Genomic DNA, 26799 nt, shown 5'->3' on the forward strand with positions numbered 1-26799 from the left:
TGACTTGTGACCAGTTTTTCATACTCATGAGTATTGCAGCATCCCCATGGTCACGTAATCAAAATTCGCTTGGCAATTGGTATGTATTTATGACTGTTGCAGCCTCCCAGGGTCATGTGATCACCGTTTGTGACCTTCTGACAAGTAAAGACCTGCTAGAGTCACTTGTGTGATGGGGAGTTACATAAATTGGACAAATAAATAAATAAATAAAAAGTGACATCATTCTTTCATCTATTTAAAAATGTTTACCTAAACATTCTAGAGCAGGGGTGTCAAATTTGCATCATCACAGCGGTATCACGTGACATATCGGGACTTTTTCCCCCTTTGCTAAACCGGGTGAGGCGGAGCCAGCAATTGACGCATGTGGACTGCAGGCCGCGAGTTTGACACCCTTGTTCTAGAGTCTTCAAATACCTGAAAGGATGTGTCACCAAAGGCTAATACCTATTGCTGCCCTCCTGGCATGCAGGACCCTACTGCATTTTAAGAATAATTCTGCTTGAATGTTAGGAATAATTAAAAAGGTAAAGGTTCTCCTTGCACATATGTACTAGTCATTCCCGACTCTGGGGGGCAGTGCTCATCTCCGTTTCAAAGCCGAAGAGCCAGCGCTGTCCGAAGACATCTCCGTGATCATGTGGCTGGCATGACTAAACGCCAGAGGTGCATGGAACGCTGTTACCTTCCCACCAAAGGTGGTCCCTATTTTTCTACTTGCATTTTTTATGTGCTTTCGAACTGCTAGGTTGGCAGAAGCTGCAACAAGTAACAGGAGCTCACCCCGTTACGGTAGTACTAGGGATTCGAACTGCTGAACTGCCGGCCTTTCGATCGACAAGCTCAGCATCTTAGCCACTAAACCACCACATCCCTTAAGAATAATTAGGAGTGATTTATTTTAATTTGAATTAGACTAGATGGCTGAACTGAACCTTCCTGATTGATATTCTGTGAATTATTTATACGCCATCTAATGCAAAACCTTTCTGTGTTTTGCTATTAAGTGTCTGTATTCCATGTAACTGTATTAAAGCAACCGCATTAATGTTTCATTTCATTGAAATTGGCCTGTTTCGCTGCAGAAAGTCACAACCAGCGTGGAAGACCAAGTTGCGTCGCAGTGGAGGATTGTGAAAGTGAGGGTGGGAACATGATCAGTCAGACAGTTGCTATGGCCATTGCAGGAACCTCTGTCCCACAGCTCACCCGGCCTACCAGTTTTCTCCTCACATCAACGGTACAAGAACATCCTCCTTCAACAGATCTATGTACAAATAAATATTTGGGAATCTGCATTCATGAAACAACAAGGCTGGGTGAAAGCCATGTCATGAAATGATGTCACTGTTCTTAACATATTTCATGAAAACTGAAGAATGAAGAGGGGAAGATGATAATACTTGAATATGATTGTTTTGGTTCTTTGGGAAACTATAGCACAACAATGCGATAGTATGATACTTTAAGGTAGTGCCTTAAAGATATAACTGTCTATGGAGATTTTCAGTCATCCAGGTCATGGCTGTCCCAAATGTACTGTTTTTCAAAAGGCAACCGGACTTAATTTTCTTTGTTTTTCCTTGAAAACGTTTCCCTTCAGAACTAAAGAAGCTTCTTAGATGAGAAGCAAAATACCTTCAAGGATAAACAAAATCCAGTTGCCTTTTGAAAAAGCACCTTTGGGCGATCAAGATATAACATTTTTCTTCCCATTTTGAAACTTGTCAAAAGACTTATCCACACCTTGTTATTATTTATTTAGCATATGACATATCGTACATGGATTAGCAGTATATACTAAAACTTCACCTAGATTAGTAAAACACAATAAAATATAAACGTTAAAAATATCTATCTTCAAATACCAATGTCTAGGCCGCCCAAGCATTGAATCTCAGCATCATTTATATATATATATATATATATATATATATATATATATATATATATATATATATATATATATATATATATATATATATATATATATATATATATATATATATAAATAAATAAAAAATCAGATACTTGACTGGTATATGCCCTCAGCTTATCGCTGGTCACAATGTGATCTACAGTTTGACATGGAACCCCACAGTCACACTGAGGGGGGATACTGTGACCCATTTATACAGAGTCTAGTCGATTCTCTACACCTTGCCAAAGAACATAACAATTTTCTTTAATTGGACTAGATTTATTTCAGTACCAAACTGGTAACCGCAGTTTTGATCTGTTCTATGTCTGAATCCAGGCCAGCAGGCAACACTCAACATTTTCAGCTGATTCCAGTCGAAACCTTTTGATCTGCCTCCTATGGGTCCTGAAGAATGCTGACGAAAGTGTTCTGCAGAAATGGTTCACAGATCTCTCTGTGTTGCAGCTCAATCGATTGTTGGATTTGCTTTATCTTTGCATTTCCTGCTTTGAATATAAGGTAAAACAACACTGCCTACTTTAAAAAGTGCACCTTTGATTGGAGATGGGCCTTCTTCAAATGTTTGCACAATGTAGGTCTTAAAATTGTATTGGAGGTTGAGCCCCTTTACAGACACATAAGACGTTTGTTGATATTGCATTATTTCTTGAGCACCTGAATTTGCAGTGAATACTTCCAGAAAATATTGAATGACACATAAACTGAATAGCTTTGTTTCCTCATAAGAATTATAATGAGTGCACTTAGCTGGAAGATTCCTGTACTCTAATTGCAAATTCAAGATTCTGAGAATGGTAACACTGACAGTTAAGGCAGATTTGTATTAATATTGTAATATGTCTATCAGATTTGTTTATTTAACAGATTTATATGGCTGCCCATCTCAAATATGTTACTTTGGGCAGGTAATATTAAAAATGATTAAAACAAATCCAAAAAAAAATTCTGTTAAATTCTGTTCTAAAATAGCATTTTCCACTAAAAGATACCAGAATTAGTTTCTCTAAACGCTTTTTTATGTGCCCCACTTTACCCTTTGTAAGTTTCTCTCTGGATGAAACAAGGCCAACTCTGGTTTCTCTTCTAACATTACTTGCATTTTACAGCCCGACTCATCTTTTTAAATTTTATTTTTAGAAAGAACTTCTAATCTTTAGAAAGACAATGTTTTGCTTTTATATTCTTGTCATTTTGTGAAACATCTAGGGGAAGAAAGTGTTTGAAAGAATGAACAGTCTGACTTTTAAGAAGTCAAAAGATATGCGGGCCAAACTTGAAGAAGCTATACTTGGGAGCATTGGGGCCAGGCAAGAAATGGTACGAAGAAGCAGAGGACAATTGGGTGAGTGGACTGGTGCTTTTATAGTTAAAAGAAGAAGAGTTCCTATTGATGCATTATCCCTTCCAACCAGGGGTGGGCAATTAATTTTCCGAAGGGGCCACGTGAGAAAGTGGGACTGTTGGGCTGGACCGAACCAATAGGGCTGTGAAGGTGTGTAGGCCCAAATACATGTACATACATAAATTGAAAGAAAAAGTTGCCTTCAAAACAAAAGCAATTCACATGGGCCGGACAGGGACAGCCAAAAGGTTGGATGTCGGCCTGGGAGCCATAAAATGCTGAAGTCTGCCTCTAATGAAAATCCATGTAATGAACACCATTGTCTTCCATTTGTTAATATCTACTCATGATCAGAGCATGGAGAGAGAGAGAGGGAGGGAGAGGATAGATAGATAGATAGATAGATAGATAGATAGATAGATAGATAGATAGACAGACAGACAGACAGACAGACAGACAGACAGACAGACAGCTGATTAATTCATTCCCTATGCCATAGAGGCAGTCCTTGTCATTGTACTAAGTTACACCTGGGAAACCGAACAGTAATATTTACCAAAATTAATTATTGCTTGGGCAAAGGTAAAGATTTCCCCTGTCAAGTCGTGTCTCACTCTTAAGGGGCAATGCTCATCTCCATTACTTAGTTGAGGGAGCTTCAGCTTTGTTTGAAGACATTGTGTAGTTGTGTGACCAGCAAGGCGCATGAAATGCCATTAACTTCCCACCAAAGTGGTACCTACTTATCTACTCAAACTGCTAGGTTGGCAGGAATTGCATGGGAACAGTTGTCCTATTTTGAATTGCTTCATAGCCCCATATTAAATATTACAATTCCTTGCAGAAAGAAGTCCTTCTGGAAGTGCTTTTGGAAGTCAAGAGAACCTGAGGTGGAGAAAGGACATGACGCACTGGAGGCAGAACACTGAAAAACTGGACAAGTAATGCCGTCTTTTCCTAATAGGTTAATAGGTTGAGCAACTGACATAGAGTATATGGAGACTTTGTTGTCTCCTTTGAAATTTAGTGGACTATAATATGGACAGATTTAGACACTGATTAAGGAAAGATTTCTCACATAATGGCTTTGAAAGGGGTTAAATGCCTGTTTTACGGTAGGTTTAAAGGAATTTTATTCCCATGTATCTGGGAATAAGATCATGAACTCAATAGGACTTCTGAATAAACCAATTGGATTATATTAAGTTACACTATTACAGGTAGTCCTTGATTTATGACCACAATTGAGCCCAAAATTTCTGTTGCTAAGTGAGACATCTGTTAAGTGAATTTTTCTCCATTTTATGACCATTCCTGCCACAGTTGTTAAGTGAATCATTCTGGTTGTTAAGGTAGTAACATGGTTGTTAAGTGAATCTGGCTTCCCCATTGATTTTGCTTATCAGAAGGTCGTAAAAGGGGATCACATGGCCCCAGGACAATGCGACCATCATAAATATGTAAATATGAGTCAGTTGCCATTGTCTGAATTTTGATCAAATGATCGTGGGGATGCTGCAATGGTCATAACTGTGAATAACAGTCATAAGTCATTTTTTTCAACGACGTTGTAACTTCGAACACTCACTAAATGAAGTGTTGTAAGTTGAGGACTACCTGTATAAGAAAGTAATCTTTGCTGTAATAAAAACTGATATGATATCCTATTAGATACAGCCAAGAGCCATAAATTGTACATGCAGGGACTATATACGTCATCGGTCACTTAGTCCATTAGAGTATTCTGGAGTTTAAAAGTTGCTTCTTTCCTGCCCTAATCCATGACTTTAATTATTTTTCTACATGTGCTGTATTTTTAGAAGCCACAAACCAATCAGGTATTGTAGCATTGGTATCCTGCTACGGGTTTTATTTTGTTTTGTTTTTCAGTTGTCACTTTGTACCTTTGCCTATTTTGTTACTGCAGCTGTGTTTTTTGATGCTTTGCAGAAGTTTTATATGCCTGTGTGTTACTGCAGTAATTGTTATATCAGGAATTGCTGGAATTTGAAACATTGGGGTTAATTAGCTGTAAAAAGTATAGCTTTGCCTGCCTGCCTGGCTGGCTGGCTGGCATGCTTTTTATCCCCAGATCCTGGTAGACTGAGATGCTTTGCAGAAGTTGTTTTGTGAAATAATTTGGCTATAAAAAGAGAGTGCTTACATCCTGCTACAAAATTGTTTCTTGTTCTGTAGCACGAGGCATGTCTGTATTCTTATGTGATTATTGCACATCTAGCACATGGTCTCGTAATCCCTTAACACCTCTGATAAGAGTCATAAACAGCTCTATATGCCAAATGAATTGTATCTTTAATACCTTTTTAATTTGCTGTAGATGAGATTCTGAAAAAATTTGACAAGAGTGCCCAGGGGCCCTGCCATAGACCACCACCAATGGGAGAATCTACTACTGAGCCAAGGGCTAAATTAGCTCCAAGGATATTTCTCAAGGATTGTATGATGTCATAGGACATATTTATTTATAAGAAATGTATTTTTCTGCTGGAACAATGTTTATGCTATAGACCACGTAATTAATAAATCTGTTGCCATGATCTGGGTAAATCTTGCAGCGGTTAAAAGTGGTAGAAGGCGATTAAAACAATCTGTAATACGTGAAAACTCGAGAAAGACACAGTGGGTAAGGAAATCAGCTCTTCTTTCTCTGCCCCAGAATAATTGAGTTTAAGGAGATTTTAAAAGTGAGTGATCACAATATATTTAGAACCCAAGTTACTTACTAATTTCTGAAAATTATTTTCTTGACCACAGAACCATTAATTTTAAAGCCAAACGCACAAAAATGTATTGCAGAGCACCCAAAAGGAGTGCTGTAATATCTGGACACCAGGTTCATGTCAATGTGGATTTGAGCCAGTCTCGATAGTTTCCAGATATGTGGTCTTCAACATCCAGAATTTTCAACAATGGCTGTGGTTTCATAAGGCCAGTAGAAATCAGTATGGATCAGGGCCAGCCTCTACTTTTGAAACAATAAAATTCTTCACTTAAAATCAAACTTATGCTGCTTTTCTTCTGAGGTATTTAGCATTGACATTCCACAGACAACTGGAGATTGTCTGCAACTCGTTTGGAGCAGTGTCATGTTCTGTTTGTGAGGAATCATTATCAGATTTTTAAAAGCAGGTATCGTTTAAGAATTGGATAGCAAAATAAAGATATCTGCCAGATGTACATTTCCATTTTTATTGCCCAGATATTTTAGGAAGACACTTATTCACACAGCACCACCCTGTGTTCACATTATGAAATATGGAAAGCCATTTTCACTGTTACAAATAACATGTTGGGTTTTTTTTCAACTTAAAGGGACTTAAAATTGTATTGACAGAATGGTTACACTTTTAATCATTCTTTTTAGATAAAGAAACAGTGGGTATCATTTAGCCTTTTGATCTAGTAGGAAAACTAAAAGAAAAACATAACTATATAAGGCACGGTGGGACGAGGAATATAAAATAATCATCCTTGTGCTATAAAAACAAAGTCTGGGAATGTTTTAACAGTCCTAAAAACATCAGAAGCGGTTGCAAAAACAATTTGGTGAAGCTGCAACTGGGTTGTTTCCCAAGCAATATTTGAAAGAATAGTGGATTAATGAAAACCTAAATTATAATTATGTAGAAGCCTATTAACAGGTGCAGCAAAAAGATTGCTTCCACTGTAGAAACGCATCAGCTTTCTGGTTCCATTTCAGTCAAAATATCCCATTTAGGCTGGCCATTATCCATTTAAGCCAATAATTTGTCTTTTTTCATCTCTCTGCGTATGCATTTGCCTGTATTTTATCTGTATTTGCCAGAAAAAATGTTTCCCCAAAATAGCTAGATTATTGGTCCATCTAGTCCAATTTTACTCCTTGGGGATGCAGTTGTTCTACAGCATCTTCAGATCCCATGCACGATTTAAAAACTGCAAAAAGACAACAATCAGATTAGTTGTTTTATTTTCTCCTTTTTTGAACTATTTTTATATTGTAGGAGGGGTTTTAGGAGGCATGCTATTTTCCAAGCAGAATGGCATTTGCTTTCCTTTGTTATATGTCTTGAAGGAACATAGATTTTTAGTGTTTATTTTACTTCTACCAGGTCCCGTGCAGAGATTGAACATGAAGCACTTATTGATGGTAACTTGGCAACAGAAGCCAATCTGATAATATTGGATACTTTAGAGATAATTGTGCAGGTGAGGATGCTAAAAGTATTTGACATAGTTTCTAATAACCTGAATGTAACATGTGTTGTTTCTATACAAAAAAAAATATCAATATTTCAGAATGCAAAATCCTATAAAAGCATATTGCAAACCGATCGACATCACAGCTAGCTTTGTAAATAAGCCAATCATGGATACTAACTTTTTATGAAGAAAGCTACGCTTCTTAAGCAGCTTCAGAAATACGACAGTTTCATCTTCCATGCAAACCTGGAGAGTAAAGAGGATTACCTTGATGGCAAAGGGAAAGATCTGTTACATAAGCAACTAAGAGGGAAACATTGTTTGGGTCCAGTTGATGGGAGTAGATTTCTTCAGACTTATGGGGCATCTTGCCAAGGCCAGTGAGACAGTCTTCTGTCACATAAGTTCATGAAGATCTTCTCCTCCACCATGTTAATTGTAGCAGTAGATAAAAGTCCTTTCCTTCATCTACAACCAATATAGACACTGAGTGAAATATTGGAGGCAGAGTAGTCATCACTTTCTTTCATATAATTCCTGATCTCCTCTGCTAACCATGTATGCTAAGAATGCTGGTTATAGGTAGTCCTCAAGTTACAACAGCAGTTGAGGCCAGAATTTCCATTGCTAAGGGCAGTTGTAAAGCATGACTGCATTGGTTAGCGGCAGCGATCTCTACAGCTCTAGTTACTGCCGTTAACTGAATCCTATTGTTGTTAGGCCAAGCAACTTCATGACAGATATCCACAACCAAATTCAGTGGGGAAAGTGGCAAAAAGTTGCAAGTCCTAGGCGGGCAGTCAGGTAAAAGGATGCTGTGGGATGGAGGACAGAATAAGAAGATGGGGTGTGTGTGAACTAGGGAGGGTATGGGGGAGTCATGGTGAGGGTGGAAGGGCTGTGCAAGAGCACAGTTTGGGAACGGTGTGCAAGAGTCTAAGGGGTGCATAAGAGGCAGAGTGTTGATCAAGGAGGGTGTGAGAGGCTGCAAAGAATGCACACGAGGGTGGCAGGGTATGCAAGAGACACAGCACAGGTTAAGGAGAGAACAAGAGAGTGATGTGTCATGGGCTGGGTGCGAGGGAATATGTGGATAGCTGGTGCGACACAAGTATAGAAGAACTGGTTTGGGAGACATACCCTAGTGCAGTGATGGCTAACCTTTTTGCCATAGCGTGCCAATAGTGGGGGGAGTACAGGGGGGTTGTGTGCACACATGCCCACACCCATAATTCTATGCCCCCCATGCACAACCCCCCCGTGCTCCCCCGCTTTTGGCACATTTTTCACCCTCCCCAGGCTCCAGAGGCTTTCTAGGAGCCTGGAGAGGGTGAAAATGGCCTTCCCCACCCTCCCGGGGAACCTCCGGAGCCCAGAAGCAGCCTTTTTCCTGACTTCTGGTGGGCCCAGAAGGCATGAAAATCAGGAGCTGAGCTTGCGTGCCCACTGATATGACTCCGCATGCCACCTGTGGCACGCGTGCCATAGGTTCGCCATCACAGCCCTAGTGCTTTACGGGGTTCCCTGCCAGTTTCCCCACTGAACCTCTGGAGAAGTCAGCAGAGAAGATTGCAAATGTCAATTGTTATTGTGCAGCGCTGCAACTGGTTGCAAGTGCGCCAAGCTTGCGCCAGACTGCAGTCATTTGATCGGGATATGTGTAATGTGCTGGGACAACGGGAACTCTGAGGACTGCTCCTAACCACCATTCATTCAGTACCATCATAACTGAATGAATAGTGATAGGTCAATGATTATTTTATATAATCCTTCCAATCTGGCAGGATTGCAACAGTTCTCATGTATGAGAGTCACAGGCCCAACAGGCTAAGAACAGGTTTGAACATAAAATAAAAGGAAGTTTGATGAAATTTCTGTTTTTATTATTCATTTGTTTCATCAGTTTGCTTCCTTGTAAATAACAATTCCAGCAATTTGTATTTATTAGGCAAATATTTCCATATTGTTGGGAATTCTTCTCAAGCAAATACACATAAGATTAAAAATGTATCGATATTCTCTCCCTCCTTGCTATAGAATATAATCTTTTAATCATCAAGCTTCTTAGTTGTTAGCCTCTGGGGCAATGTTTTCTCAAACTCGGCAAGTTTAAGATGCGTGAACTGCAACTCTCAGAATTCCTCAGCTAGTCTAACACTGCTCTGGGGATAAGCTCGTGTGTTGTTGAAGAGCTGCTTCAGTCCTCTTCAGCATATGCTTCAGAATGCATAGGGCTAGTTTTATTGCCCTGAGTATGCTTGGTATTTCCCATAATGGTTCTTTGAGAATGATAGTCCCATCCCAGCCCTTGTGACTGGGCTACTGACGCCTCAGAATTAGGATTAGCTTTTCATTGTGCATTTACCGCACTTCACTTTAAAATGATTTTTTGACTGCTTCTGATACCCTGTTGTCTTTGGCTACAGACGGTTTCGGTGACTGAATCCAAGGAAAGTATTCTTGGTGGGGTACTGAAGGCTCTTCTACATAGCATGGCCTGCAATCAAAGTGCTCTTTATCTTCAGCATTGCTTTGCTACTCAAAGAGCTTTAGTCTCAAAGGTGAGTGTTTTGAAAATAGAGTACCGAGTGAGGAGGTTTTATTTAATTTTGGAACTGAGACTGACTAATCTAAATTCAGTAGCTCAAAGTAAGTTACCATTGCTGGTCATTCTTGAATGAGCTTACTTTGCACCTGGGACAGCTTACTTCCACGGTTTCTGCTAGTAAAACGCAACTGAAAGCTTGCTTTACTTGGACTAGTGAGCAGGTGATCCCAGGAAAGATGAGAGCAGATAATTATAGAGCAAATAAAGTAGAATCATCTTGACATTTGCAATGCTCATTGTTTCTAGCTTTTATTGAATAATATGCCTCTTATCCTGCCATTTTAGTTCCCAGAACTGTTGTTTGAAGAAGAGACTGAGCAGTGTGCCGATCTATGCCTTCGACTCCTGCGCCACTGCAGCAGTAGCATTAGCATGATACGGTCCCATGCCAGTGCCTCTCTGTATCTCCTCATGAGGCAAAACTTTGAGATTGGGAATGTAAGTACATTATTTCTGAAAGCGCACAGATTATCTAAATCAACGGTCCCCAACCTTTGCGGTTTGGCGGCCCAGCTGTGGTAGGGGAAGGGGAACCGGACTACGCAAGTGGTGGGCTGATGTGTATGTGTGCAGCTCAACTTGCACAAATTGCGCTGCGGGTGCATATGAGTGCACACCGGCCCGGCGCTCATGTAAGTCAAGCTACATGCGTACAGCTGCCCCACTGCTCAGGCGGCCTGGTTCTGAATAGACCATGGCCTGATAATGGGCTGTGGCCCAGTGGTTGGGGACCCCTGATCTAAATTGTGGGATGCCTGGAATTATGGAAGGAGGGACATCTCTAAAATGAGAATTTCAGTAGCCTTGTGTTGACCAAAAGACTTGTATTAGACTTGATGAATATGAAGTAAAATCTCTTGCCTTCTGTGTCACAGTGCCTCTTCTCTGGAATAGCATCCATTTATCTACGTATACGTCTGTATAGATCTATACAGCTCCCACCTTGATGATATTCCAAATCCCAGCTATTATCCCCACCTATGGGGTAGGGAGGTGTTGAAGCTATGTTAGTGTTAGGAGTTTTTTTGCTTGAGATTATAGTTTCTTTAGTTTTCTGGATGTACACAATCAGTTTCCCTATTTTATTGTTTCTTTCTTTTAAGAATATAGACATCTGGAACCAGATGGCTTCAGAACCATACAATTAAATCAATACTATTCTTATCTCTTTCTTAAAGTAAGAACAAGTAAACTTTTGGTACTGAGGAAAATCACGTAGACTGGGAGGGGATGGACAATTACATTTCTTTTTCACCAGCGGGGATACAGCTAACTTCTTTTTGTTCTACGTTGGTCACTTGGTTTAGCATATCTGTCTTAATTTTCTACTGAATAATTTTAGGGAAAAAATGTGTTACTTTCATTTGTTGCTCTACCATCAAATTTAATAATTCAATCTTAGAAAACTTCGGATACTAGGAGAAAAAGTGTTGGGGGACTTTGGTTCAGATGCCTCTAACAAGATTATTTTCTGTTTTGGGTTAACAAAATTTATGAAGCTTTTCTTTTTGAAAAACTATTCTTATTAACAGATTAATGATTTAGTGGTAATTTGTCTGTTTCAGAACTTTGCTAGAGTGAAAATGCAGGTGACTATGTCACTCTCATCTCTAGTGGGAACATCTCAAAATTTTAATGAAGAGTTTCTGAGACGTTCTCTGAAGACCATTTTGACTTATGCTGAAGAGGATCTGGAATTAAAGGAAACAACCTTCCCTGATCAGGTTAGAGAAAATTATCACTCAGCATGGAAAAGTATAAGTAATCTTTGCTTAGTGACCATTCAAAGTTATGATGGACTCCCCCAAAATTACTTAATACCATCCTCAAAATTATGTGTGCTATACAGACCCACCCAGGGGTGAAATCTAAAATTTTTCCCTACCGGTTCTGTGGGTGTGGCTTGGTGGGGGGAGTGTCCTGTGACTGAATGGGCATGGCCAATTTGATGTCACTCACAGCCACGCCCACTCAGTCACAAGACCCTCTCCCACCAAGCCACGCCCACAGAACCCGGTAAGAATTTTTTTTAAATTTCTATTCTGCCACCCACTCGCCACTCGCTCTCTCTTTGCTTTGAGTGGGGGCCAGGGCCCAGGGATGCGCCATTCCCTGGGGCCCTGGAGCCACCGCCTGCTCGCCGCCTGCCTCAACCAGGTTGGGGAATGCACCATTCCCCGACACCAGCCTTGCTCCGGAGCCGCTGCCCACTCTCTCATCGCCAAGCAGCATGTCCTTACCTTTCTCCCACAGCTGGCTGTCAGGGAAGGCAAGCGCCCGAAAGTTACCTTTTCTGTGGGAAGTGATGCAAAGCAGTTTATTAATGGTAATCAGATTGTCTGTTTGCTTTGACAAGGTAAACGCACCATGAAGCAACTTGTTCAGGCAAATCAAAGCTGCCCTATACAGACTATGGAAATCCTCAATTTTCAGTCTACGTGCTTTTAGATTTGGTGAAAAAACAAGTGTTCATTCTCAGAAGGTCTAATCAATGCAGAATCTTAGAGTTATTGATGCAAAAATGTGAAGTAAATATTTAGGGGTGGTAGAAAATGTAAAGTAAAATTCTTGGAAGTCAGCACAGATAGTTGAAGTTAAAATTAAATGGGTGTATTGACTCAGGTTGTGGTTTGGATATAAACATCGCTTTCAAAATTGGTTGAAATTCAAATTCACTTTTTAATTTATATTGTAAATGTGTTTTTGCAAAATTTTGAAGGTTTTTTTTCTAGCATTAGTAGTTCATATGGGGCAGGAGGAATAATGATTTTGGGCTCAGTAGAAACCTGATATTTATTTATTTATTTATTTATTTTATTGAATTTCTATACCGCCCTACTCCTGAAGGACTCAGGGCAGTGCACAGCCATGAAATAAAACACATAGATATACAAAATTTAAATAAATGAATCGAATAAAATGAATTAAATAAATTTGGCTGAATTAATACCCATAATTTAAAATACCCATAATTTTAAAATACATTAAATACATTAAAAATTTAAAATTTACACTTAAAAGGGAGAAGATTTAGGCGAGGCCAGCTTGATGAAATAAAAGGGTCTTCAACTCGCGGCGGAAGGTGCGCAGATCCGGAATCCTCCGTATCTCTGGGGGGAGCTCATTCCAGATCGTCGGTGCCCCCACAGAGAAGGCTCTCCCCCTAGGGGCCGACAGCCGACATTGTTTGGCCGACGGCACCTGGAGGAGCCCCTCTCTGTGGGAGCGTACTGGTCGGTGGGAGGCTGTTGATGGTAGTAGGTGGTCCCGTAAGTAACCAGGTCCTAAGCCATGGAGCGCTTTAAAGGTGGTAACCAGAACCTTGAAGCGCACCCGGAAGACCACCGGGAGCCAGTGCAGCTCGCGCAGGAGAGGTGTTACATGGGAGCTCCATGTTGCTCCCATAACCACCTGCACGGCCACACTCTGCGCCAGTTGGAGCCTCCGGGTGCACCTCAAGGGGAGCCCCATGTAGAGAGCATTACAATAGTCCAGACGAGAGGTGACGAGGGCATGAGTGACTGTGCGTAACGAGTCCCGATCTAGAAAGGGACGCAACTGGCGAATCAGGCGAACCTGATGAAAAATCCTCCCGGTCACGGCCGTCAAGTTCTCTTCTAAAGACAGCCGTGAGTCCAGGAGGACGCCCAAGTTACGAGCCCTTTCCGTGGGGGCCAATGATTCCCCCCCAATAGCCAGCGATGGCGCCAGCTGACTATATCGGGACGTCGGAAACCACAGCCACTCGGTCTTGGATGGGTTGAGCCTGAGCCCGTTTCTCCCCATCCAGATCCGTACGGCCTCCAGGCACTGGGACATCACTTCAAGGGCATCGTTGGGGTGGTCCGGGGTGGAGATGTACAGCTGGGTGTCATCAGCGTACAGATGGTACTTCACCCTGAAACCACGGATGATCTCGCCCAGCGGCTTTACATAAATGTTGAACAGAAGGGGCGAGAGAACCGATCCCTGCAGCACCCCACATATAAGGGGCCTCGTGGTCGATCTCTGCCCCCCTGTCAACACAGACTGCGACCGGTCATAGAGAAAGGAGGAGAACCACCGTAAAACGGTGCCTCCCACCCCCAACCCTTCCAGCCGGTGCAGCATGATACCATGGTCATGATATCTGATACAATGAATGACAAAATTTGAATAAGACAAGTAATTCTAAACCAGACTAAACTAATGATGAATCTTTTTAGTTCTGTCAAAGTTTGCTACCAGGCTTTGAGCAATGAGTGAATGATATATTAACAGATTAATATATGTATATAAACAAGTATACATTTATTTCTTTTGTGTTGCATATTTTCAGGTACAGGATCTTGTGTTCAATCTCCATATGATCCTCTCAGATACAGTTAAAATGAAGGAACACCAGGAAGATCCGGAAATGCTAATTGACTTGATGTACAGGTAGGATTTATGGAGTTTGCCTCTCTCTCAGAAAACACAGACAAAGAAATACACATTAACATGAATCTTCTGGCTTTTCAAAAACTAGAATTGCGAAAGGATATCAGAATTCCCCAGATCTACGACTAACCTGGCTGCAGAACATGGCTGGAAAACATTCCGCCAGAAATAACCATGCGGAATCGGCACAGTGTTTGGTTCACTCTGCAGCTCTGGTGGCTGAATATCTAAGCATGCTGGAGGATCGGAAATACCTCCCTGTGGGATGTGTTACATTTCAGGTACTTTGGTTTTTTTAATTTCCCAGATTATAAAACTGGATTTTACAGGTAGTCCTCGATTTACAACAGTTCATTTAGTGACCATTCGAAGTTGCAACGGCACTGAACAAAGTGACTTATGATCATTTTTCACACTTATGACCGTTGATGCATCCCCATGTCACATGATCAAAATTCAGACGCTTGGCAACTGACTCATATTTATGACGGCTACAGTGTCCCCAGGTCATGTGGCCAGGAGGACTTTTTATCAGGTTCGCCTGATTCGCCAGTTGCGTCCCTTTCTGGATCGGGACTCGTTACGCACGGTCACTCACGCCCTTGTCACCTCACGCCTGGATTATTGCAATGCTCTCTACATGGGGCTCCCCTTGAGGAGCACCCGGAGGCTCCAATTGGTCCAGAATGCAGCCGCGCGGGTGGTGACAGGAGCGATGTGGCGCTCCCATGTGACCCCCCTCCTGCGCGAGCTGCACTGGCTCCCAGTGGTCTTCCGGGTGCGCTTCAAGGTTTTGGTTACCACCTTTAGAACGCTCCATGGCTCAGGACCAGGGTACTTACGAGACCGCCTTCTGCCACCAGTAGCCTCTCACCGACCAGTTCGCTCCCATAGAGAGGGGCTCCTCAGGGTGCCGTCGGCCAAACAATGTCGACTGGCGGCCCCCAGGGGGAGAGCCTTCTCTGTGGGGGCACCTGCCATCTGGAACGAGCTCCCCCCGGAGATACGGAGGATCCAAGACTTACGCATCTTCCGCCGTGCCCTAAAAACGTTTTTATTCCAACAGGCTGGTCTGGCCTAACTCTCCCTTTTAAATTGGCTTTTAAATTGGGTTTTAAATGTTTTTTTAGATAAATTGGATGTTTTTAATTTGTTTTTGAGTCTAAATTATTTAATCTGTTTTTAATAGTTTTTTAACTTTTGTATGTCGTTGTATTTTATTTTGGCTGTTCACCGCCCTGAGTCCTTCGGGAGTAGGGCGGTATACAAATATGATAAAATAAATAAAATAAATAAATAAATGTGATCACTTTTTGTGACCTTCTGACAAGCAAAGTCGATGGGAAAGCAGATTCACTTAACAACCGTGTGACTAATTTAACAACCACAGTGATTAACTTAACAACTGTGGCAAGAAAGGTCGTAAAATGAGGCATGCCTCATTTAACAAATGTCTCGCTTAGTGACATATATTTTGGGCTCAATTGTTGCCGTAAATCAAGGACTATATTGTATAAAGTCCAAGAAAGCATAACTTGGTAGAGTTGTGAAACTACCATATTAAGAAAGTAATCCTAAACAGGAAAGAAGACCCCCTCAGATAGCAATTTCCTATGGATTGTGCTAAGGGGGTGGGGAATTGTGTGTTACAAGAATTGAGCAGAATATGGATACTCCTTGACTTACAACCATTCATTTAGTGATCATTTGAAGTTACAGCCCTGAAAAAAGTGACCTATAACCATTTTTCAATCTTGCGATCATTGCAGCATCTCCACAGCCATGTGATCAAAATTCAGATGCTTGGCAACTGACTCATATTTATGGTGGTTGCAATGTCCCAGAGTCATGTGATCGCCTTCTGACAAGCAAAGTCAATGGGGGAGCCAGATTCACTTAACAGCCATGTTACAAACTTAACAATTGTGGCAAGAAAGGTGGTAAAATGGAGCAAAACTCATTTAGCAACTGTCTTGCTTAGCAACAGATAGTTTGGGCTCAATTGCGGTTATAAATCAAAGACTAGCTGTATTCCTACCCTAGCTTCAAGAAATATGGGCTTTGCCCCTTGGGAAATCTGTTTGATTTAAATCCAGTGATCTCTTAGTGCAGGGGTATTAAACTTCATTGAGGGCCAGAACAGGTTTTTGTTTGACCTTGGGGGGCCGGGGTGGGCATGGTCAGCTCAACGTCATTTGTGTCAGGGGCACCTGTGGCAGCCTGAGCGCTCTGCCAGCAAAAACAGACCCCACAAACCTCGCGACCTCCGTTTTTGGCTGCAACAGCTTCCTGCAACCCTCTTCCAGCAAAAACTGAGGTCGCAAGGACTACGCACAGCCCTCCCAAGCTCCGTTTTCTCTGGCAGAAGCACCGCAAGGCGGTCCTTCGCTGATTCCGGGGCGAACCAGTGGGCCAGATCTAAGCACCCCACGGGCCGGATTTGGCCCACAGGTCTTGTGTTTGACACCCCTGTCTTAGCGACTACTGACTGTCCCATAGTGCTTCACTTTAAGAGCATTCTCTTGATATTCCTGGTAGGAAAGCTACTTGTATATTTTTCCATTTTCAGGAGTCTTCCCAGCGGAATGTATATTATGCACACTGCATATATTAGAATTACACCTCCCAAAATGTCTTAACTATCTTGATCATGAACTGACTGGTCATCTTAAAAGTTGTGATTCTCATCTTTCCACTGGGTGTTAGGTTGGGGAAGGTTCATCTGAAGTAAACTGTGTGGCTTGGCTCTTTTACTGACTATTTTGACAAAATTCAAAGAACCTCCAATACAGAAAGATAAACTGTTGGAATTGTAGCTGTCGTATCAGCAATGAAAAATACCAGGAAATGCTGGTACTATATTAGATGAAGCCCACAGAATGATTGCATCAGTCCCAACCGAAGTTACAGCAAGTAGGAGAAAGTTCAGAGATTCAAGGTTTGGGTAAAGTTATGTAAGAATTATCACAAAGCGTGTGTTGTCATAATCTGTATATATTTAACTGTATGCCCTCCATGAATGAGTGTTCATCTACATTAATCTAAGCCAATTGCTTTACAAAACAAAATGATAACTTTCAGGCATAATCTGGACATCATTGTAATAGGTTTTCTTAATTTTTACCGTCTATGGAGACTCTCTCTGATAAACCAGAAAAGGGAATATGGCTTTTATTACCAGAATAGTCCCATTATACTGAAATATAATTGCACATCAAAGAAAAGATTTAGTGCTTTGGTCAGGAGATTTGTATATTGGCATTAATGAAAGTAATTGCTTTATATTTCCTCAGAACGTTTCTTCAAATGTTCTAGAAGAATCTGCAGTTTCTGATGATGTGGTCTCTCCAGATGAAGAAGGGATATGTTCTGGAAAGTATTTTACTGAAGCGGGTCTGGTTGGACTACTGGAGCAAGCTGCAGCCTGTTTTTCCATGGTAGAAGAATTTCATACTTTCTGTATTTCGTCTGGTAATTCTTTATAGCTACATAGAATAGATCAGAGTTCCCCAATGTTTCTGGCTTTGTGGACCAGCAGGGTGGGGGAGAAGGGATGGTTCCACAGAAAGAGCTGGCAAACATGGGCGCATGCAGCTCCATTTGCACGAGCAGAGTGTATGTGTGCCTGCTGCTCACACAAATGGAGCACACACTTGCCCACTGCTCGTGCAAGTGAGGGTGCATGTGTGTGTGCATGCGCTTGCCAGCCAATTCCATGGCTCTGTTACAGTCCCCTCACGGCCCACTAGTGGGCCGTGGCCCACAAGTTGGGGACCCCTGGTATAGATGATATGTGATGTAAATATTTGAAAGCACTGAGCACTCAGAGGTAAACATGAAACATCTCTACCAGTGGGTTTACATTTCAGTTGCTTAACTGAACTGAAATGGAATAGGAGTGAAAGGAATATTGACTGGATTGTATATGGATAAAATGACATTTTTTGTGCTATTGGGAGAGTAATCAAAATCAGTTTTCAAACACTTTTAGTTGGCCAAGATGAAACTGTAACATGCTCAGAATTTGCTATTAAGCCTTTTAGTTCATCAACAGGACTCCTTTGAAATCTTTTTTAGATTGAAAGTGAAAGAAATTTGAAGACGTGGGCAGTTACGTTTTGTTTATGTTTTTTCAATCCTCTGAAAGGCATTGGAAAGAGGGAAATGGCTGATGGATAGCTAGATGCCTTTTCATGGAATGTATAAAAAGGAATGCTCAGAATTATTCTGTGCTCTAGATTACGTTCTCTTATAATAACGAAAGTATAGCAAACGAGCTCTTCAGTTTCTTTGTCATAATGAAGCATTTTTATCATGTGCTGCACTTAGGATGTTTATTTTCTTGGCGAAGCAATAGATCCATCTGACATGCAATCTTTTGTAGGCTGGTATGTATGAAGCGGTCAACGAGGTTTACAAAATCCTTATTCCAATTCATGAAGCTAACAGAGATGCCAAGAAACTGGCCACAATTCATGGTAAACTCCAGGATGCATTCAGCAAGATAGTTCATCAGGTAATGCCTGTGGGATCTATAGCAAGAAAGTGGCAAAATATATCAGCCTGATTTTCTATTAGACCAATGCACTTTGTCAGAACAGCACAATATCGGAGATGTCCATGGGTTGTATTACAAAGTGTGCAATCAGTTTGGTTGGCAAAACAATGGCTAAATGGTTCTAAATTTTTCTAGAGCCACCCACTTAAGTCAGGTAGCAATTATTGTGTCTATTGGTACATTCTATTCTGTGCCTATTGTACAAACAAAAAGCTGACTCCACAAAACATGAAAGAATTGAGTGCAATTATTATGCGGGCCACTTTCCTCATCAGTCATTTATTGATTTATCCAGTTTATATAACCATCTATCCAAGAAACTCTGGATGGCAAACAAACAAAAACAAAGAATGACATTAAAACAAAAACCAACTGAAATTTTATCAACTCTCAGTAAAAACACAAACCACTACACACTTGCTGGAGCTCCCAAAGTCAGTAAGTTGAATGCTCAGTGCACTTGATTGGTAGGTACCGATTTTAGGTCCTGCAGTTGATGCCTTGTTTATCCAAACTGTCCTGAGTTGTACAGATGATCGGAACGTAGATGGCTGTATCCTTGGATGTAGAGAACTGAATGGCATCCTGTTGCTAAAAACTATAGCAACAGCTAGCAAGCTTTTTATGACATGGCCAAACAAAGAGAAATTTGCATAATAATATCAGCAGACTATGATAAGACCAGGTTGTAAGTTAAAAGTAAAACTAGACTATTTTAATGTAATTTTTCTACTATCTTTCAAACACGAGTTCTAGCCATATCACAAATAGGATGTGTAGAACTTACTAACCATTAAATCTGTTCTAGAAGCTATTGTATCAACGTAAATGATCTTGATGTCTCCACTATTGAGAATGTTCCATTGCAAATAATTTTCCCTTTTCAAAAGGTTAGAGAGTAAACTTTGATTCCGGGCTATTTGAAAAATTGCTGATTTCTTGGTTACCAGACATATAACACTCCCCTAGTGCCTTTCTGGCCCAGAGTTAACTACAATGCTGTGTTTCCTTTTGATTTGGTTTTGCATTGGCACTAATTTTAACCTTGGATGACATGAGTAAGTTTGTTCAAGGCTTACCTTTTTACATGCATTTGGAACAAGACCTGTAGCAAAAGAGATAACTATAACCATAATAAGCCAGAGATTTGGATTTGAATATAGCAAGAACTATTGGGACCGTCAAGCTGAGAAGGTTTTGGAAAATGAGTGGATTGAGATCTTATGGGACTTTAAAATCCAAACTGATAAGCACATTGGTCATAAAGTCCTGATTTATTGAAAAGAAGGCAGTCTGGGTCATTGATGTTGCTATTCTGGGTGATGCTAGGATTGAGAAAAATCAATCTGAAAACATTGTGAAATATGGGACTTGCAGATTAAATACTAATGAAAACATAAATCCACTATTATAGTAATCATGACTGGAGTCCCTGGAGCAATACCTAAAGGCCCCTCCCAATATTTGGAAATTTTGAATTTATTAGACCTGAACACCTAATTTTACTAAAAAAAGAAAACCCCACCTTGCTTGATACTGCCTATATTTTTAGAGGCTACTTTGATATTTCTTAGGTCTTTGGTCTATACAGATAATATACAGTATTGTAAATACCATTTATACAATTTGGAGAAAATTTGCGATGATTAAGAAATTAAAAAAAAACCTTGAGCGTTTGTAGAAAATAAACTTTATTTTGATTCATATACTAATATTCTTTGAAACCCTCAATTTGGCCATTCATTTAGTAATGGTTCAAAGTTACAACGTTTTAAAAAGGGACTTATAACTTCTTGGGATCATTGTAGCATCCTGGCAGACATGTGATCACAATTCCAGCCCTTGGCAGTCAGTTCCCACTTAAGACAGTTGTTGCATCCTGCGGGCATGTGTTCAACCTTTGTGACTTTCCCATCCAAGCTCCCGCAAGCAAAATCAATGGGGAAGCCAGCAGGAGGTTGCAAGTCACAGTCATATAGTGTCTCACTTAATCGATTATGGGTGATTTGCTTAATGACCATGGCAAAAAGTCATAAAATCAGGTGATTCCTCTCTTAATGACTGCACTGCTTAACAATAATTTTTTCTGGTCCTAGTGTGGTCATAAGTGGAGGACTAGGTAATCTTCTGCTTACTATTGCATTGGGGCCCATAATCTTTTTTGTTGAGCAAAGCGGTTGCTAACTAAGACACTACGTGAGTACTTTGCTAAACAACCTCAATCCCAGGTCTTCCAGTTGCTGTCATTAAGTGGAGTGTCATGGAAAGCGTCTAGGCCTTTGGGTGTGATGGGGTGGCGAGAGGGCTGGGGTATCCCTCCACACTCATGAGGCCTGGCCCCTCTCTCCAGTCCACCATGCCTGGGAGACTTGGGGCCTTTCCCTTCCTCACCAAGCCCAGATCCAGTTATCTTAGTATTATTCTGCAGCTCCTGATTGTCAAGGCCACCAATTCCATCTTGTAAGTCAGCCCCATTCTCACAATGATACTGAAGGCTCCTTCTCCAAATCAAACATTTTGAAGAAAAGGTCTTCTGAACGATCGTTTTCACTAACACTTTGGCCAGATATGAAGTCTGCTTCAGCCTTCCAGAAGGCTGGAATTCATTGGTGTTTTTCCTTCCCCTAATGCTGCTAGCAAAGGCCAGCCTTCTGAGCCTTTCAGAAAGCTGGTGTTGATTGGTGTTCGCCCCTCCCCAAACGGTAGTAGATGTGAGCTTTCTGAACTGCTCGGAAGGCTGGCATTTAGTAGCTATTTTGCCAGATTCGAGATCTGTCCCTCCAGTGGAGGATTTTTCTTCCTTGTCAGAGGAGAAATCCCTCAGTGCACTGGGGAAACAGACCTCAAATCCTCCATCCCCTCTGCTTGCAATCTTCTCTGCTGTCTTCTTCTGACTTCACCATTCACTTTCTGGGGAAGCCAGCAGAGAAGATTGCAAATGGTGATCACATGATTGCAGGGCACTTGACAACAGATGATAAATTTGAACAGGTTGCTAAGCACCTGAAATGCAATCATGTAGCCACGGGGTTGGGGGGGGAGGGATAAGGCCCTCACCATTTACGATGACTTGGAGGCCCTTTGCAGGCTGTAAAGCATTGGTTCTGAGGCTGTCGTAAATATGAATGGTCGTAATAAGTCAAGGACTACCTGTACCAGCATTGCACAACAAACACTGCATAAAAATTATTGCATAACTCATGCACAAAGTTTGAATTTCTCCAGTCTGACATTAACCTGAATCTCAGGCTGAAATGGTGAATATGTTGCAGTGGTAAGAGAGGTTTCACATTCTCATTTAATTCTCAGACCTTTATAATCCAAAAAAAGAAGAAGAAGAATTGTGTACACACACACACACACACACACCACACACACACACACACATATATATATATATACATACTATGTCTTTGTATGAGCCAGGAGTTTGTGTATATTTGCCAATGCAATGGAGCCCAGGGATGTAATCCCTTTACTCCTATCATTAAACCTTTTAAACCCCTTTATGTTGGGTATTTTCTTTATCACGTTCCCTTTCCTCGCCACAATGAAGAGAAAGGAACAGATAGTTAGAACAGAACATCTATATAGGAGGCAGACATGCATGGTCACATCCTCTGCAGAGTTAGCCTTCAATGCATTCAGCAAAAATATCTTATTTCCGTAAGTTCTTCTTTCCCATATGATGTTTCTTCTGGTGAAATGAAAACAAAAACTGCTAATGTAAATACGTGGTCCCTAAAAACCATTAAACCATTGTAGATGTATACTATTTTATTGTTGATGGCATGTCAAGAAAATTCTGCATTTGCTTCTATTACATACTTCTTTTTTTTTACTTTTTATTATACAGAGTACTGGCTGGGAGGTAGGTAATGTTTTAGCTAGTAAAAAAGACTAATAGATTGGTTTGATGCCTCCTGCCAATGCTTTGCCCGCATATGCTAGTTGTGGGTATCTGTTGCTGTCTGCTATTGATTGACCTGAATTAATTAACCAAAAAGTATTAGTAAAACTGTTGTGGTCATTTTAGACAATTTAGGTAGTGCATGAATTATGACACTAATGAGGTTCTTTGGGGGAATGAACCATTTTTACCATTGTGAGTTTCTTATTTTTGTTAATTTTATTTCTCATCTATATTGACTTAGAATATCATTTCTTCCTACCATGTTCTTACCCCCAACACAGGGGTCGATTTAATGTTCAAGGAGTTTGAATGCAAAAATGCATAAGTTTACTCATATCATAACACATAACAAGTATTTATTTATGAATTGCATATACTTGTCTCTTGTACAAAACTGAAAAACAAAAACCAAATTAACTCAGATTAACACTTAGCTCCCAAATACCTAGTTAGAGCACGGGTTTCAAGTACCCCATTGAGTAAATATATTTGCTTTGATTATGTGATGCATAATTTTAATGTCTCTAGTACTTTTCAAATTACATTATGATCCAGTACAAAAATTGGCAACCTGTAAAAGCAGCTGTGACTTCAGCAACCACAAATCTAAATATAACCTACCAACTTTGTCTCATTCGTATAACATTATTCAGTCTTATTTTTCTGGTAAGGGCCACAGTAAAATATTTAAGATATATGTTTAATAAATTAATTTAGGTCAAAACTGGGAAGTTATAGTTAATAGTTTCAAACTAATCAGAATATTTGCTTACACAAAGGGCAAGCAAAATAACAGTTAGCAACACACTTTTGAATTTTGTAATTTGAGAACTTGATCTGGTACAAACTTTCTTAGTTTTAGGTAGAAGTGTGATTTAATGGTAGAAATGAAAAATTAAATAATTTTAAATAACCCAAATCAATATACATCATATCAGTTTTATTTCTCTTTTTTATCATCAGTGGTCTTTTTTGCTGAAGCCCAAAACTATTCCTGATATTGCCTTAAATTTAAATCAAATCAGTGTTAAGATGATACAACAAACTTCTCCAGTCTTTTGCCTCCCTGCATGTTGTATTGACTATTATTTGGAATTCTGAATTCCAAATTCTGAATTCTGAAGTTTAGTGTATCTGATAGATAGCTGTGACGGGTGGCTAGCTTAAAAGAACAACCAAGATTGTCAGATTCATTTGTACAACAATTTTTTTGTACAGATAGTCCTCGACTTACAACAATTCATTTAGTGACTGTTCAAAGTTACAACGGCACTGAAAAAGGTGACTTATGATCATTTTTCACACGACCATTGCAGCATCTCCATGCTCACGTGATCAAAATTCAGATGCTTGGCAACTGGTTCATATTTATGACGGTTGTAGTATCCCAGAGTCATGTGATCACCTTTGGTGACCTTCTGACGAGCAAAGTCAATGGGAAAGCCAGATTCCCTTAACTACCGTGTTACTAACTTAACAAATCCAGTGACTCACTTAACAGCTGTTGCAGGAAAGGTCGTAAAATGAGGCAAAATTCACTTTAACTGTCTCATTTAGCAACAGAAATGTTGGGCTCAATTGTGGTTGTAAGTCAAGGACTAGCTGTATTTCATGGTTTCAGGGACATCCATGCATGTATACACTTCAAATAGAACACAGAGAAATTTAGCAGGTGTAACTTTTCCACATGAATCTTTCAGCCAGAAAAGATGGAAACTTTCAGAAGGCTACATACTTTTTCATTAGTTAGGATTAAGAATTTTGCAGGTTTAAATGCAACATGTCCATTTGATTGCAGTTTACCCTTACATCAGTGTTTCTCCACCTGGACCTCTTTAAGATGTGTGAACTTCAACTCCCAGAATTCCCAAGCTAGCAATGCTAACTGGGGAATTCTGGGAGTTGAAGTCGACACATCTTAAAGGAGCCCCCCAGCCCAGGTTGAGAAACACTGCCATAAACTACATTCATGAACGTGATGTGAAAAATTGAACATTAAATTATGAGCTAAGTAAAAATATAATATTTTTTTAAATATATATTTTAACTTTTGTTTTTGTGGAAAAGCCCCTCCTTTTGGCAGAGAAGTTGTCCTCTGCTCCTTTGGTATTTTTCCTCTTTAATTCCTGATTGTGTCGTGTTCCCATGGAATCCACTGCAGTTAAGCATGTAGGTCCTGAATTAATTTCAGTGGAAACTCATTGCATGTGGCCTTCTTACAATTGTGTGGAATATGTGCTAACAAAATGTTGATCGTCCTCTGAAAATAATGCCAGCATATCGTATCCAAATACTTATTGTTCATGTGGAGAAGTTTTAGATGAGATTTTAAAAAATCTGCACCTTCGTTTGGTGTTGCAATAGTTACATATATAGTTGTTTTAATCAGTCTCCTATACCCGTAAAATATACTGTGAGAATAATGTTTTCTGCTTTTATCTGGCTCATGCTCCTTTATTTTGATCATTCCCACTGCAGAACTGGGATCGTTAGAACTTTTGCTTAGGAAGGCACTTGGAAAATAGAGCCAAAGATTCTCAGAGCACATGAGGTCAGACTTCCTGGACCCATGGCCACTCAGCTTCAAGAAAGACCCTCATGGATTCAGATTTTGTTTTGAAATCCAACATGCAAATTTGCAGCACGTGAAAGCTTTCTCACAGAAGAAAATCCAAGTATGGCCACACACCATCTATGTAAGCCTACTATAGGTGGTCCTCGATTTACGGCCATAATTGAGTCCCAAATTTCTGTTGCTAAGTGAGGCAGTTGTTAAGTGACTTTTGCCCCATTTTACCATCTTTTGTGCCCCAATTTGGTCATTTGTAAAGCAAATCACTGCAGTTTGTAAAGCAAATCACTGCAGTTGTTAAGTGAATCATGCAATCATTAAGCAAATATGGCTTCCTTTATTGACTGCTTGTTGGAAACCGGCTGGGAAGGTTACACAGATGGTGAGCAAATGATGACATACAATAAATACATGCCAGTTGAAATTTTGGTCACATGGCCATGGGAATGCTTCAATGGTCATAGGTGTGGAAACCGCTCATAAGTCACATTTTTCAGTGCCGTTTTAACCTTGAACAGTCACTAAATGAATGGTTGTAAGTTGAAGACCCCCTATAATTACAAATCTGGAGCTTGATCAGACTTTATGATAGTTTAGCAAGAAATGATAAATAGTTTCCATTTATTATTTCCATTACACACTCTGGCTACCTTGAGGAAAATAGGGCCTAAGCCAGTTTAGTTTTTCAATTTTCTCACTTTTGACATCACAAGAAATCAAAAGCATCTGTCCAGGGGTGAAATCTACTTACCTTCCCTACTGGTTCAGAAGTGTGCGCGCCGCATGTGTCATGTGCGATTTTGGACCCTCTGCACATGCACAAAGCCTTCTGCGCATGCGCAGAGGGTCAAAAACAGGTTACTTCCTGGTGACGTCCAGGCGGATGGGCGGAGCCTTGCACTGCCGCCGCTACTGGTTTCCAAACCACCCACCACCCAAACCAGTGCGAACCAGTAGCATTTCACCCCTGCATCTGCCCTCCTAGTAGCAATATCTATCCCTAGGAATTATATCTCTCTTGTAAGGAAGGGTTTCCCATTGAGGTTAATACAGGTAGACCTCGACTTACAAGAGGTCTCTTAGTGACCGTTCAAAGTTACAATGGCACTGAAAAAAAGTGACTTATGGCCACTTTTCACACTTATGATCTTAGCAGCATCCCCATAGTCACATGATTTACATTGACAACTGACTCACATTTATGACGGTTGCAGTGTCCCGGGTTCACCTTTTGTGAAC

The 26799-nt window shown here is 40.5% G+C and overlaps 1 protein-coding gene across 1 annotated transcript in view; it reads left to right on the top strand.

Moving 5' to 3' along the window:
• The window catches only part of DOCK7 (dedicator of cytokinesis 7), a 124260-nt gene that overhangs the window by 82081 nt on the left and 15380 nt on the right, over nt 1-26799 (top strand). The window contains exons 30-43 of the mRNA XM_070941286.1: nt 1089-1243; nt 2261-2443; nt 3152-3287; nt 4132-4228; nt 5108-5125; nt 7400-7496; nt 9917-10051; nt 10384-10536; nt 11664-11822; nt 14417-14517; nt 14606-14798; nt 17811-17954; nt 18902-19033; nt 22932-22946. Coding sequence (XP_070797387.1) covers nt 1089-1243; nt 2261-2443; nt 3152-3287; nt 4132-4228; nt 5108-5125; nt 7400-7496; nt 9917-10051; nt 10384-10536; nt 11664-11822; nt 14417-14517; nt 14606-14798; nt 17811-17954; nt 18902-19033; nt 22932-22946 — 1718 coding nt within the window. The remainder of the gene's footprint in view (nt 1-1088; nt 1244-2260; nt 2444-3151; nt 3288-4131; nt 4229-5107; nt 5126-7399; nt 7497-9916; nt 10052-10383; nt 10537-11663; nt 11823-14416; nt 14518-14605; nt 14799-17810; nt 17955-18901; nt 19034-22931; nt 22947-26799) is intronic.

Source organism: Pituophis catenifer, unplaced genomic scaffold (genome assembly GCF_029215685.1).
Source record: "Pituophis catenifer annectens isolate HBS135680 unplaced genomic scaffold, rPitCat1.0.hap2 SCAF_3, whole genome shotgun sequence".
In the NCBI taxonomy this organism is placed as follows: domain Eukaryota; kingdom Metazoa; phylum Chordata; class Lepidosauria; order Squamata; family Colubridae; genus Pituophis; species Pituophis catenifer.